The 13497-nt window shown below is 37.7% G+C and overlaps 1 protein-coding gene across 2 annotated transcripts in view; it reads right to left on the minus strand.

Annotated features, from left to right (window-relative positions):
* Positions 1-10970, minus strand: part of LOC113547134 (venom phosphodiesterase 1) — a 47519-nt gene extending 36549 nt beyond the window's left edge. For both annotated transcript variants that reach the window (XM_026947366.3, XM_053237135.1), the window contains exons 1-11: positions 10816-10970; positions 7502-7589; positions 6279-6407; positions 5791-5916; positions 5432-5492; positions 4695-4792; positions 4512-4591; positions 2988-3107; positions 2053-2162; positions 1825-1890; positions 776-848 (exon numbers count right to left, since the gene is read on the minus strand). In XM_026947366.3, the coding sequence (XP_026803167.2) occupies positions 776-848; positions 1825-1890; positions 2053-2162; positions 2988-3107; positions 4512-4591; positions 4695-4792; positions 5432-5492; positions 5791-5916; positions 6279-6407; positions 7502-7589; positions 10816-10860 (996 nt within the window). In that variant the 5' untranslated portion in view covers positions 10861-10970. The remainder of the gene's footprint in view (positions 1-775; positions 849-1824; positions 1891-2052; positions 2163-2987; positions 3108-4511; positions 4592-4694; positions 4793-5431; positions 5493-5790; positions 5917-6278; positions 6408-7501; positions 7590-10815) is intronic.
* Positions 10971-13497: the final 2527 nt, after the last annotated feature.

Below are 13497 nucleotides of genomic sequence, written 5' to 3' on the forward strand. Positions count from 1 at the left end.
CTCCATGAAGACATGGTGTGTGAAGGCTGGAGTGGAAGAACTCGAGTGTCCTGCACAGAGTCCTGACCTCAACCCCACTGAACACCTTTGGGATGAACTGGAACACCGACTGAACCCCAGACCTCCTCACCCAACATCAGCGCCTGATCTCACTAATGCTCTTGTAGCTCAATGGGAAAATCCCCACAGCCACGCTCCAAAATCTAGTGGAAAGCCTTCCCAGAGGAGTGGAGGATAACAGCAAATTGGGACTAAATCTGGAATGGGATGTTCAACTAGCACATGCTATAGGAATGTTATGGTCAGATGTCCGCAAACTTTTGGCCATATAGTGTACCATACAGGGGTGAAGCAGCTGTGGGTTACACAGGGGACACTTTCCCCACACTTTTGTGGGCGTGTTGCACATGCCTGACTCAAAATTCTGAGGAAAAAAAAATCACTCAACCCTCCAAGCCCTACACAACGCTGATGAATAATAATTTAAGGGTATTGGTTTTTTGAACTCAGTGGCAGTTTATTCCTATATTCATTATCATATTTGCATACCTTTGTCATTTTTTTCTCTTTCTTTCTGCTTTTTTGCCTTCCATCTGTCACATCTCTTAGTGTTGGTTTTCACGTTGTATTAGTGTATTAGTTCACATTCTCCCTCTTTACGAGACCCTACCTGTTGAAGCATCTAATAACACTAACTAATACTGACAAAGTTAGTTCTCTTCTGTAAAAAGGTTATGTGTGTTTGTGTGTGTTTGTGTGTGTGTGTCTTACTCACCCCTCCGCTAACAGGTCCGAAGTTGTGACCTGATTTATCCGGCTCCTCCAGATACAGAGTGTAGAAATCAGGACTGTGAAGAAAATCATCAACCATTTCATTTAGCGTTCTAACACACAACCTTTAACCACTAAAAGCACAACCTGATTCTGCGCATTAACAGTGGGAAAATTCATCATCTTCATCATCATCATCATCATATAAATAATTTTGGGTGCCCTAATGAATTATGATGGATGACTCTTTCCAAAGTTTTTTTTAATGCCACAAAGAATTGGGAAATTATTGATGATTGTTGAAATTATTATTCAGGACTTTGTAGCACCAATCCAAGATGGTTAAAGAGCCATGCACTATATGTTCCACCCTGAAGCATTCTAGAGATTGTGCTTCTAGCGCCAACTTTATTATCATTCTCAACTTGATTTTCATTCTACATATTGCACAATAAAATGAGGTAGTGAACCCTTTTATTACACACCTAAAATACCACATTAAATACAAACATTAAACAGAAATATTAGCAGGACCAAAGGACCAGGTTAAAGATTTTATGCAGAACTATACAACAGGGTAATATAGAACATTTTATGAAGTTAAAACCAACAAAAAAACTTAGAGGAATCCTTTTTTTCTAAGAGTGTACAGTAGCATGCTTAGGAATCTTTTGTGGCACCTTTTAATCCAAGAAATACTTATAGAAAAATGGGTTCTTTCCAAAGAGATCTTTGGATATCTTGGAGTCTTTAGCTTCTTCAGAGGGTGATAGAGGAATATTATGTAAGGGTCTACACAGAAACTTTAGGAGTGCCATAAGAGGGAGACTTCAAGTGTTCTGTGTAGAACCTTACAATGTTTCCCTATCACACAGGGTTCAGACTAGAACCCCTTTAAGAAGCTAAGAACTGTAAATTAGCCAAAGGGGTTCAAGATGGAACGCTGTGTGAGAGGGAAACACTATTATGTAGGCTTCTTGATGCAGAAAATATTTGAGAAAGGTAAATGATGGTGTAGTGAATATTTTATGAATCTTAGTAATGATGATTTACCGCTGATCATCAGGCAACTGCAACCACTTCAATACGGTGAAAACTCTCTGCTCAAAGGGGATTGTTCTGTACCACACACACACACACACACACACACACCAATCAGCTTAAATAATAATAAAAAGCCAAAAATGCTATTCATCCAAAACATTTAGAAATAAACCTGGCTTGATGTTGTATTGCATTGTATAGGATTCAGATCTTACTGGACATGTATGTGTACTATACCCATTATATTTCTCATATATATTTGGGAAAGTTCCATTTATTTGCACATCTGATCCTGGCCAGAAGAAGGTTCCTGCTCGCAGACCCTGATCCATCACCGTGAGCCAGATCTGAGAGACAGACAGGGTGATAGTGGGACAAAAGAATAGTTCATATACATGCACAGAGATCTGGAGTACAGAACCATAAATCATATTATTGGTTTAATTGATGAAAAAATATAATCAGGGACTAGATCAACAAATGGCCATTGACAGCATACATAAATAAAGACACTACTACAATACAATGCAATACAATAAAGATTCCTTAAATATAATAAATATTTAAATAGCCACACTTAATGTTTTTGATAGAATTCAGATTCTGGGCGTAAAATGCCCCCAACTCAATAAATTATAATTCTAAGTATAATTTTTGCTCAGCAGTTCACATTTCAGTCAAAACAATCAAACAAGTTCTGATCTACATCATACCTAACATCTGGTTTCATCAAAGTTGAGTTTAAGCTGTGTTCTGGCAGACAGATTCATAGCTGTTCATGACTGAATTTGGTGTTAATAAATACTTATAGTTCTGTCTAAACACTTATTTCCCACTTTTATCTAGTTCACATTACACAAAACATATAATAGATGATTTTTGGTAAACCAGGGTTTTTTAGGGTTACGGAGTTCCTTTAAATAGTCTGATGTATTACCACCAAAAAAAAAAAAAAAAATTTAAAAAAAACACAGAAAAGTTACAGGATTTTGTAATTAATTCTATGACATACATAATGGTAACCTAAAACCTAAAACCTGTTACGTAAGTGGACTTCGACCAGTATGACAACTTATGAAAACAAATCACATCATGTCTGTGTCATGATGCAGAAGTGTTACCAAAAATTCATGCCATGCCAAGAAATGTGTATGTGGGTGTGTGATGCTTACTGGTTGTCCTAAGTACCATCTGGGTTTGTCCTTCTCTGCATTAGACAGACTGAACGAGGCATTAAATTCAGGGTCATACATGTTGTTTTCCACTAAACCATGAGACTCAGTGTACAGACCCTACAGAAAAACAGAAAAATTTTAACCTAGCTACATCATAGCTATATATCGAAAGATTATTAATGTAGTCTTATAACCTTAATATTGAAGTCTAGAACCTTCCCTATAAGCTCCTACTCCTGTCATCCTGAGGTAAACAAAGCACTACTCCTGCCAACCTGAGGTTTTAAACTGTTAGTGCTGCCACCACGAATCCTATGAGCTCCTATTCCTGCTATCCTGGGGCCTACAAGCTCTTAATCCTGCAATTGTGGGGTCTACAAGGTGCTACTCCTGCCACCCTTAGGCTTCTGCTGCCACCCTGAATCCTACAAGCTCCTATTCCTGCCATCCTGACACCTACATGCTGCTATTCCAGTCATTGCCTTCTTTCCATAGTGCATCCTGGTGCCATCTCTTCCCCAGGTAAGAGACTCACACGCACCCGGCCATCCACAAGATGTAAAAGAAAACCTTCTTCAATTTCTCCATGGTCCAGTTCTGATGCTCACGTGCCAATTGTAGGTGCTTTAGGCAGTGGACAGGGGTCAGCATGGGTGCTCTGACCGGTCTGCAGATATGCAGCCCCATACGCAGCAAGCTGCGATGCACTGTGTGTTCTGACACCTTTCTATCATAGCCAGCATTAACTTTTCCAGCAATTTGTGCTACAGTAGCTCTTCTGTGGGATCGGATCAGATGGGCTAGCCTTCGCTCACCACATGCATCAGTGAGCCTTGGGCACCCATGACCCTGTTGCTGGTTCACCAGTTGCCCTTCCTTGGACCACTTTTGATAGGTACTAACCACTGCATACCAGGAACACCACACAAGACCATTTTGGAGTTGCTCTGACCCAGTCATCTAGCCATCACAATTTGGCCCTTGTCAAAATCACTCATCTTGCCCATTTTTCCTGCTACTAACTCATCAACTTTGAAAAGCGACTGTTCACTTGCTGCCTGTTCACAGGTGCCATTGTAATGAGGCAATCAGGGTTATTCACGTCATCTGTCAGTGGTTTTAATGTTACGGCCTATTGGTGTATGTCTGTAAACAGTCACTGAAACTAACTGAAAGTCTTTCTACAGATGGAAGCAATGAGTCATGAAACATTTGCCAAAATGGTACTAGGAACCGCATGCACATAGCTGTCTAATTCAGCCACTGAATCACCTTAATGTTTCCCTTACACATTTCATTATCTAAATCTAAACGTTTTATTGGTTTCCAAGAGAACACCCATTCGTGGTTCTGTCCTGGATATCTTCAGTTAGTAATGAGTCAAATTCATACCAATATTAAAAGCACAAGGACTAAATAGAAATCTGTAATGTTATTTTCCCAGCAGTGTCATATTTCACCTAGCAGTATTTGTGAAAGGTTTTACAGGAATACAAAGACAGTATTGTACATGCTACTGACCGTAACAATGGAATAGTGGTTAGGGAAGGTTTTACTTGGAAATACAGGCTGCATAAATGCAGAGGATGTCCCACATTTTCCTAAAGAAGAAACATACGTGTACAAGTCATACTGCGCTGAGACTAGCATATGCATCATAACACATTAATACACAGCTTTTCCCAAGTCAATGCAAGTACTCACGTAGCTTGTCCAAGACTGGAATGAGGGAGTGCCATGTGTGCTGATACTCCGCTCTTAATCCATCAAGAGAGACAAGCAACAGAGGCTGCCTCTTAAAACTGAACAAAAGCAAGAAAGCATGAGCCAGTATCAACAAAAACATAGAATAGAAATACTCGATATCAATATTCAGGACCATGTGATACAATGTGATGGCTGATATAAGCCTAGTGTATGTTATACGCAATATGCACTAATGAACAGATGACATGAAATGACAGCAGTATGAATGTATTACACGATTAGTGGTGGCAATCAAAGCAAAGCAGACTGTAAACCGTGCTCTTTGAAAATACCAGTATACATGTAACCTGATAAAACATCTTATGATGTTTATACTGTATCTTTAATAGAGAGTGTGCATTATCATTAAAAATGAGGGCAAGGTGCCAGGAATTGTTCACACACAAAGGTATTCATGAGTGTGGAGCAGTGAAGTGAGCATCCAGAGAAACTGTTGCACGTGAGCACTTCAGTTCTACAAGCACGAACAAACGAGTGCTTCCTTTACACTTTGCTCTTGAGTCAAGGTGCAATTCAAGGCAATTTTAATGAACATGCTTGCTGATACAGCTCTGCGCACTCAGATTGGTCGTCCTTACACTCTATATTAAAAGTACTCTTTAATCGGCATAGCAGTTTAAATATAAATGCACTGGAAGACATTAGGAGCATATAATGTTAAAGAGAAAAGTTACTTAGCAGGACACTTAGGGCTGTTCATGTTCACACACTGATCCTCCACCCATGGCGTCATTCCTGGATGAAAAAGAACAAAAAACACATCATAATAATAATAATAATAATAATAATAAATGTGAGTGTAGGTGTAGATGAGTTAGGGACTGATTAGCTATGACTGTGTATGAGTGTGTTCACTGAGTTATGAGTTAATAGATGTGCCAAATAATTCCTAATTTATTTCATAATATTTTTTGTGTTTGTGTCAAGCTGTGTACAAGGACATGAAAAATAGTCTCATCCCATGCATTAGTTTAGGTGTGCCTATATAGTTCTGTGTGTGTGTGTGTGTGTGCGTGTGTGTGTGTTGTCTCACCATTGCAAACAATGCCATAGTTTGTACAGCAGTCTCCAGCACTCACACAGTCAGAAGAGCAATGACACTTACTACCAGAGATACGATTTTCCCCACAACGTGATGGTGTACACTCCCAGCTCTCAACTACACACACACACACACACACACACAAGGCATTTTTTTTGCATTTAATAGTTGTTCAATATTAATACACATTAATATATCACAATAAAAGTACACAAAAATTAACCATTGAGTCAACACCTGAACCTGTATTAATATGATAGTTGGACAGTAATGATGTCTTTGGCATTAAATTAATGAATTATATAATTAATTAAATTAATTATAGCTATGCATCTCTGAGATTATTATTGTATGTTGCACATGTTTGCAGATATCTTGAAAGATTGTGTGCTGACTTGCCCTCTGGTACCCAATGCATTTTTATTCAGAATTTGACCTAACCCAGTCAATCAGTGAGTCAAGTGTTGATCATGACTTACTCGGCTGAAGGCAGATGTCCTTAAAATCATAACAGCAACTGTTACTGGTCACACACTGATCATCGCATCGACAGCCTGGAGACTCATAATCATACGGCTCATAACAGCGGTTCCGACATGAATCTGGCACTAAGAAAGAGAGAGAGAGAGAGAAAGAGAGAGAGAGAGAGAGAGAGGGAGAGAGAGCGCACTACTAGTCCAATAGTGTAACAATACTAAAATGTGTGTAATAGATGTGTAATATAACAGATCACAGTATCATCAACATGTTTGCTGTTACGTGAAAATAACTGATAACACTTTATAATACTGATCAACAACTTATAGTTAACTATGCAGCAGATAAGCAAGAACAAATGAGTAGTTCTTCATTAACACTTATTCCTACTAAAAACTACTAGTTAATTACTCAGTAAGTATGTTACTAGGAGTTTATTATTAAGTAAGCAGTAATTACTGAGTCTTTTCTTCTACATCTCTTCTGCAGAACTACTAGCTAACTATGGCTCCTTTATAATAACTACTGATTAATTACTGATCCCATCAGTAATTAAGTGTTAATAAAGTGTTAATAAAGAACTGCTCATTTGTTCCTGCTAGTTTCCTGCAAATGAGTTGTTGAATAGTATTGTAAAATATTACAAAATAATGAATGATAACATGGTTTGATTTCACATGTTACATTTTCATTATTTTTCTATAACAGCAGAAATCTATATCGCTCTTATACCACAGCAATTTGGCAATAATTTCATACTTTTATTAATTAAACAATGTCATGTCATACTTTTTAATCAATTTTTTTAATCTGTTTATAGTTAGGTTTAATGTTTAATGCATAATTCATTATAACAAATATTAACCAGTCATTCAAGTCTGCTTTCTCATTCTTTTAGAGTTAATAAGACATGACTGGCAAGTCTTTATTATTTTTAAATCTGGTCAGAAATGTAATGAAATTTATAAATCATTGGTCTTGATATTATGTTGAAATGTAACCGTGACATCAGAAAATAAAATCACTGTTGTGAATGCTGTTGTTATTAAACTAATAATTTAGGAATTATTTCACACAATACCACCACACTGCTGATGCTGTGGCATTGAGAAAGAAGCTGCATTCTCAATTGCGGAGCCTGCACATGGCCCTTTACTCCTTTCCAAAGCTGGAATATGAAGAAAACTATTTGATAAAGTATATCAAAAATACAAGGAAGACTTACACTTGTTCTTGCACTTTTGCAGCTGAAGTCCAAGCCCTAGACCCAGTCCTAATATGATGGTCACAACAGATACAGCTAAAGTGCCTATCTGCATGCACACAACACACACACACACACACACACACACACACACACACACAGGAAATGCTAATTAATAACCTTTAACTTTCTTCTCATGCAAACTTTTTTACATTTTAGAATAATAATGAAGACATTACCACTCTGAAATAACACATATGGCATTATGCAGTGACCAAGAACCAAGTTCTGAACAAAATAAACCTATTTTATATTTTAAATTATTAGCAGTGTTCCTAATGAAGTTTGCATAGTCTTGGCATATATACAACCAGCTACATGAGGCAGCTTCACGCAGGAGGTTTTCCAAATTGGCCGAGCACTTCTACATATAGACCAAAATGCCAAACAGAACCTTATAATACTGGATGCAAGTGCAGATAAAGGCTTTATTCAAAGAAACTGTGACGAACAAATATGACAGGAAAAGAACCAAAACCTAGAAAAACAATGGTAAAGAACTAGGCCAGAGCAAGATGAAGCAAGGCTAGAAAAACTTAACTGAAATGCAAAGTACTCATAATAACCGCAACAATAATGCTCAGCAGCTAAGGTAATGAAAGATAGAAGTTGTATATGTTAACTTATCAGGGGGAATATGAAACAGGTGTGCACAAAGAGAGGAGCTGAGCCAGACAAAGAAAGAAGAAATTCAAAATGTTAGTAAGATTGCCCTCTAGCGGTCTGGGGAATTGGCCGTAGTACAACCCCTGGCAAAAATGATGGAATCACCACACTTAGAGGATGTTCACCCAGCTTTTTTACTTTATAGCAAACAAACAAATCACAGATATGACACAAAAAAGGTTTTGTTCAATAGCTTAACATTCTGGTTTGTGAAATATACATAAAAAAAATTCAAGGACATTTTTTTATTAATGGCATGTCTTTTTCCAAATCAAGTAGAGGAAAAAAATTATGGAATCATCAACAAAAAAAACACAATTAATACTTTGTTGCTCCTCCTCTGGCTTTTATTCTTTGAGGCATAGACCTCACTAATGAAGAACAATATTCCCCATCAATCTGGTTCCAACTTTCTTGAATAGCAGTTGACAGATCAGCTTTGTAGGCTGGAGCCTTAACATGGACCAGTTTTTTTACTTTCCACCATAAATTTTCAATTGGATTGAGATCCGGACTGTTTGCTGGCCATGTCATTGAGTTGATATGCCTTTCCTGAAAAAAAGCTTTAAAACTGTTTGCTCTGTGGCAAGATGCATTGTTATCCTGAAAAATTATTTCATCATCACCAAACCTATTTTCTATGGATGGAATGAGAAAATGTCCAAAATTTCACTGTACAACTGTGCACTGACTGCTGAGGTAATGACTGCCATCTCCCCTGGTCCTTTACCTGACATGCAACCCAATATCATAAATGAGTTGGGAAATTTGATTGGTTCAGGCAGTCATCTTTATATGTTTTATTAGAATGGCACCAGACAAAAGTTCCAGCATCATCTCCTTGGCCAATGCAGATTCATGATTCATCACTGAATTTCACTTTCATCCAATCATTCACACTCCATGATTGCTTCTCCTTAGCCCACTGTAACCTTGTTTTCTTCTGTTTTGGTGTTAGTGCTGGTTTTCGTTTGGCTTTTCTATATGTAAATCCCATCTCATTCAGCCGGTTTCTTACAGTTCTGTCACAAACATTGACTCTTGTTTCCGCCCATTTGTTTTTCATTTGTTTTGTTGTGCATTTTCTATTTTCAAGGCGTATTGCTTTGAGTTTTCTATCCTGATGCTTTGACATCTTCCTTAGTCTGCCTGTATATCTACCTTTCATAACCTTCCCATTAAGTTTATACTTGCAACAAATTTTAGACACAGCTGACTGGGAGCAACCAACCTCTTTGGCCACACTCCATGCTGAAATTCCTTGTTGAAACTGACAACTCTCTCATTGGAGCCATGTTTCCTTTCAATTAGCCAAGTCCAACAGTCCATTAAAGTGTGTAAGCACTCCCTTTTAACTGCTGACTTATTAGCATTTTTAGACTTGTCCCAGTATTTGTTTTAGAAATGGAAATTAAAAATTGATTCCATAATTTTTTCCTCAACATTGAGTGATTCCATAATTTTTTTCCTCTACTTGATTTGGAAAAAGACATGCCATTAATAAAAAAAATGTCCTTGAATTTTTTTTATGTATATTTCACAAACCAGAATGTTAAGCTATTGAACAAAACCTTTTTTGTGTCATATCTGTGATTTGTTTGTTTGCTATAAAGTAAAAAAGCTGGGTGAACATCCTCTAAGTGTGGTGATTCCATCATTTTTGCCAGGGGTTGTAGATGTGACACATTCATTGTCCAAATAGGGACTGTGGTATATCTAGTACCTCTGGATACAAGAAATGTAGTTAAATTCATTTATCAGATTTGGGAAACACAGGTTTGGCCTGCTTTTTCAATCGTTTTGCAAACAACGAATAAACCACACAGGGAAATATGACCTGTATAGTCACTGATCTACCACAAAAAAAATAGGATTGGGAGCTTTAAAACTAGGAACATAAATATGAAGTCTAATGTGACAAAAAAAGGTTTAATGAAAAAGGACACATGTAGGCAGCGCTCAAACGGTGTTCCGGTAGATCTAGTACTGTAGTGATGTCATATCCACACCATGAACATTTCATGCTTGTCTTGTTAGTTTGTTACGTAAATCAGTTATGTAGTTAAACAGTTATGGACTCTGTATCTGCATGATGAACTCTGAACTACCCCTGTCTAATGTGTACTATGATCTCTGTGTATAATACTGTATAAGCGCTAGGAGTTGCATCCAAGTATTAAAAATAATCCTAATATTGATGATTATGTTAGTTTGTCCAATTACCTTTGAGCCTGTAAAAATGGCTGTATTTCCTAAATGGTTAATACAATATTACTTATGGACCTGACTGTATATATGATGTGTACCATCACATCTTTGTGTGGTAACAGTTGCCTGTCACATGCTCAATACAGGTGTACCAGCAAAGTTTTCAACTTCCCCAATTTTAAGCAGTGCTGCCATTACAATTTTCATACCATGACCAGTTTGTGGAAATCAGATGCAAAAAGCAACACATAATATGAATACTTGAGCTTTCTTTTCATTGTAGTCACTGTGATTTTTGCTAAGTAAGTAAGTAAGTAAGTAAATAAATTTAAATCAATAAGTAACCCACACACACATGCATGTTTTATAAAGTTATCAAAACTGGCCCTGGCCCTACTCACAATAATGCGTTTCCTCTTGTTTTTCAGTGTCTTACTGAAGTCCATGCTGGTCTACGAAGTGCCTGTTTGTTGCTGGCCTGAACTGCAGGAGATCTGTGTGTGACAGAAGGTAACAAACAATAAATGTGTGGGAAGAGAGCAAGCCATGAACTCTGGAACCTTGAAGGTGTGTGTGGGGGGGTGTGTGGGGGTGTGTATAATGATTTTATTTGTTCTTTAACATTAACTCACTTCATATATATTGCTGATGTACCAGCAGAGCTTGTTAATGGATTTAAAACCTTGTAATTCAAGGGCATCCAGGTTCCTGGTCCATATGTCAGTACCTAGGCAGCCTTGAGACATATTCTGTTTTTGAAGCATTTCTCTAACTGTTTACAGACACATTTTTAGCTGTTGAAGACAGCCTAGTCAGCATGGCATCAAGGCTGTGGTTTAAGACAAACCGAAGGGATCATGTGTCTGAGGTTAAGAACACCAGAGCTCAGAGTGTGGGCACAACAGCTAGTCTGGGCAAACATCCTGAGTGAAATGCATACCTACTTTTTTTACAAAGACATTAAAGCCACATTTGTATGTGGGTGGTTTCAAATCCTACTGAAATTCTGATCATGTGGTTCATGGTGGCACGTTCTGTGTGCATTATCTCTCCGGCTTCCTCTGACCTCCCAAATCCTGATGGTAGGTAGATTAGCAACTATAAATCGAATGGTTAAGGCTCTGGGTTACTGATTGGGAAGTCAGGGGTTCAAACCCCAGTACTGTCAAGCTGCTGCTGTTGGGCCCTTGGGCCCTTAACTACATATGTGCCATATCACAGCTGACCCTGCACTCTGACCCCAGCTTCCTAGCAAGAATAAAATGACAATAAAAAAGATGAATCTTAATCTTAATGAGTGTGAATGTGTGTACGTGGTGTGTTCCTGCCTGATGCCCAGTGTTTCTGGAATAGGTGCTGGATTCATCATAACCCTGACCAAGATAAAGTGGTTACTGAAGATGAATGAATGACATGCCACCCTAGAGGGTATCATGTTGTCTCGCATCTAGCAGCACACTAGCGGGCATTTCATCCTGATTTTCCATTTGAAGGGCAGCCTTTAGGGCACATCATCACACTTTCTCCACTGCAAGGGTACCTGTTCTGTTTTATCTTCTGTAGGGGCACCCTAGAGGGGACTTCCACTGCAGTGTTTTAACCATGGGGGCACCTGTGCTGTGACAGAGTACATCTCACCAAAGTCTTATAGTCTGAGGAATACGGTAATACACTGATATCACATGCACTGATGTGAATTTATAATAAATAGATAACATGGACAAGTCCATTTGGGGTTAGAGTTTTATTGAAGTGTGTTGACACTTTAATGCTATAGATAAGAAAGTGTGACGTAAACACAGCTGTGTTTCTGTTAAAGTGCATACACTGCATGATGTTCGACCTGCTAAATTAATGTCTATTGAGGAGACACATTTTACTGCAGAAAATGAGGACTGCATAATCAAAGCAAAAGAGTGTGAGACCCGTTATAATATATCCAGAAAACAAGATAAAAACTAGAGACTTCCTTACAGAAAAACACAGTAGGAAAAGAAGTGGATCATACTCATACCTGTGATGGGTGGACCAAAAAGAAAAAATGTCCTCATAATCACCTAGTTCTTACAAAATGAATAAAGTTTTTACAAAAAAATAAACTAATAGAGCCAAAAGATTTTCTTTCTTAAGAGTTAGAGTTGGTGTATCAGAGTTTTTTTTTTTTTTTTTGCATGTCATGTAGAGTTATGGACACTGATATGATACTATATGTGAACGAAAAAAACACTTATGGAGATATTCTCATTTTAATTTTACAGCTTATGACTGTCTGATGTGAAAATGAATTTTTGATGACTTATATCTAGGCAAAACTTAGTTACCATCCAATTAAACGCTCTCTAGAACCATATATGTCCCGGCCTGTGGAAGTCGGTCTTGCTCTACAGTAGTAGCTTGTTAAAAATGGTTCTTCAGTGCATTTTTGGCTGTGTATCTTCCCACACACTATTTCCTTTTCCAATCATCCTTTGGCTGAGAAAAAAAAATGGTTGGAGGTTATTCGGTTTGAAGGTGGTATTTGTATTCAGTTGCAGCTCTGTGACAGGCACTTCTCGGAGGTGTTCTAACAACCTTGAACACTACACTCTTGGAATATTTATCTTCTTCAGAGAAGAATGAGAACATGATTCTATCTTTTTACAATGTCGGTGCTTCTCCATCAGAAAGAGTAAGCAAAAGGCTCTTGTTAATCTCTTTGCTGCTCTCCGTATTTAGCTAGCTTGCTAAGCTACCATCAGTTTTTTAATTTGTTTAGATATGGAATTTGTTTAGTGTATCTTAAATGCTTTTGTCCATTGTGTAAGTCAGTCAAGCACTTCAACATGATGTCGCACTCGCTTCCCGGTTCAGAAGGAAGTACATCAACACACGGAATCTAATTAAAGTTAAGAGGCCATTTTGTGGTGACTGTAAGTATAGGAAGAGCATAATTATCTCAGTGTAAGGCCCTTATACAAATATAGCAAAATAAATGTGTGTGTGCCTGCATATATCCATAAGTGTGTTTAGATATTGTAGTGAATATAGGGGCTAAACTATAACGTGGTTTAGCCTGTTAAAAACAAATGTGTAATAATTTCCTG

Source organism: Pangasianodon hypophthalmus, chromosome 9 (genome assembly GCF_027358585.1).
Source record: "Pangasianodon hypophthalmus isolate fPanHyp1 chromosome 9, fPanHyp1.pri, whole genome shotgun sequence".
Classification (NCBI taxonomy): Eukaryota; Metazoa; Chordata; class Actinopteri; order Siluriformes; family Pangasiidae; genus Pangasianodon; species Pangasianodon hypophthalmus.